At 59.0% G+C, this 2,027-nt stretch overlaps 1 protein-coding gene across 1 annotated transcript; it reads right to left on the reverse strand.

Moving 5' to 3' along the window:
• Positions 1-377: 377 nt before the first annotated feature.
• Positions 378-1,238, reverse strand: LOC116205593 (pollen-specific leucine-rich repeat extensin-like protein 1). The gene has a single exon (XM_031538228.1). It carries the CDS (start codon positions 1,236-1,238, stop codon positions 378-380), a length of 861 nt encoding a protein of 286 aa, XP_031394088.1.
• Between the last annotated feature and the right edge of the window lie 789 nt (positions 1,239-2,027).

The raw sequence follows: 2,027 nt of genomic DNA on the forward strand, positions 1-2,027 counted from the left end.
ACCGTCTCCTCTATCCTGTCCGGAGGCGTTCCCTTCGGGACTTGTGCCGTGGTCAGTACCCGGAGGAAGGCCTCTCGGTGAGGTTCCGAGCCGAGGAGGAGTGCGAGCAATGAGATATGGGCCGGGGACTTGGCCATTTGGTCGACCACTTTGTATTCGCTCGCCTTCACGATCCTCATGAAAGCTTCGGCTTCCTCCTCGGTCACCTTCTTAGATGGAAAAGGTGAGCTTTCGGGCGCCGCCCCGACTTCAACGGCGGGCGTCTTCCCTTTGTCCTTGGCCGCCGAACTCTCATACACCAACCCCGATCGTGTCACCCCCATGACACTGAATTGCTGCTCGAGACTCCCAACACTTCCTTCGTAGGCCCAGGGGACCTAGCTATCTGAGTACGGCTCCCGGGCAGGGATGTCGATAACGAACGGGGCCGGCGAGGCCTCGTGTCCTGTGAACCCGACTGTGGGTTCTTCGGGAGTGTAATTGATCACGAAGGGAAGGGGATTCTCCTGCGCTTCTTCGTCCCTCTCCGAAACGCATATAGAGATCATGTTGATAGATGGCCCCGAACTCGGCCTATGGTCCGGGAGGGGGTTGGCCTGCACATTTGGGGGCCTGACGGCGTTGAAGGTGAGTCTGTTGCTATCGATCCTCCTCTGAATTTCGTCCCGTAACCTCCAACAATTGTCGAGGGTGTGCCCCGGCACGCCCTGATGATATTCGCAGTGCTTGGATTGATCCTGAACGGACGGGTCGAAGTTCGGACCCGGGGATATCGGCTGGATTTGATTTCCCGCCAAGAGTTGCCGATATATGTGAGAGAGAGGAGCAGGCAACGACGAGTATTGTTTGCGGGGTCGGCTTTGCGCGCCGTCGGCCTGTTGACCCTGCGAAGTAGGGTTCTGTTGCGCCGGTGGAGGAGTTCTTGACACCGGGGGCCTGGGTTGAGAGGGCTGAGCGGGGGCGGGCGCAAAGTGGTCGTATGATTGTGAGGTCGTCGGCGGTGGGACCGGTGGGGCCGAATAGCAGATCGACTGAGGTTGGTGCTGTGGAGGCGGAGGAAAGTAGGTAGGGGCGGTGGTCGGTGTGGTCGTGAAATTCACCGAATATTGTTGGGGCGCCTGATGTGCCGTATTGACGGCGTTTACCAAAACTTCCTTCGCTCTCCTCCCGCCGGAAGACGACAGTGCCGCGGGAGCCTTCTTTGATGACTCCTCCCCTTTGTTGGTGGGGTCCTCCATCCTTCCGAGCTTGATCCCCAAATCCAGCTTTTTCCCGGCCTCGATGAGGTCGGAGAACGACGAAGTGTGTGCCAACAGGTGTGAATAGTACACTCCTCTCAGTGTGGAGTGGAATAACTGGATCTGTTGCGCCTCGCGATCGGAGGGATGTGCTTTGCTGCTTGGGCGTGCCATTTGGCAGCATATTCCTCGAACCTTTGGCCCCGCGCCATTTCTTTCGTGCTCAGCTCCAGAAGGGTGGGAGGCGTTTCCGCGCAATACCGGTATTGGTCGGTGAACTTCCGGGAGAGGTCCTCCCACATCGGGATGTCCTCGGCCTTCAGCGACATGAGCCAATCGAGGGCCGATCCTGACAGGCTATCCTGGAAGGAGTGGATGACAAACTCCTCGTATTCCCAATACTGCAGCATCTTCCCTCGGTAATGGTCGAGGTGGTGGCATGGATCCGTCGTGCCCTCATAGGTCTTGAACTCCGAGACCTTGAACTTCGGGGGCAGTCGCATACCCGGGAATAGGCTACAGTCGCCATAGCGTGCGTCGGGACGAGCATCGCCCGTTTGTAGGACCCGTTTCGTTTCCTCCATTCGCTTCAACCTACGCTCCTGCTCGGCGTCGGCCTCGGGGAAGAAGTGTGTCGGTGAGGCGAATTGGGCCGCATGGGTCGGCGTGCCCGGTTCATGGAAGGTGGTGTTTATGGGGGGCGGTGCCTGGTAGGAGAAGCCGGCGTGAGGCTGTAGAGACGGATAGGGGGGAAGCTCCGCGGCTTGAAGATGAGTCGGAGCGGGTGCG

The sequence above is a fragment of the Punica granatum genome, chromosome 1, assembly GCF_007655135.1.
Source record: "Punica granatum isolate Tunisia-2019 chromosome 1, ASM765513v2, whole genome shotgun sequence".
NCBI lineage: Eukaryota > Viridiplantae > Streptophyta > Magnoliopsida > Myrtales > Lythraceae > Punica > Punica granatum.

What these genes read in the sequence shown, in the direction of transcription:
- LOC116205593 (XM_031538228.1), bottom strand. Translation starts at nt 1,238, where the DNA reads ATGGAGGACCCCACCAACAAAGGGGAGGAGTCATCAAAGAAGGCTCCC.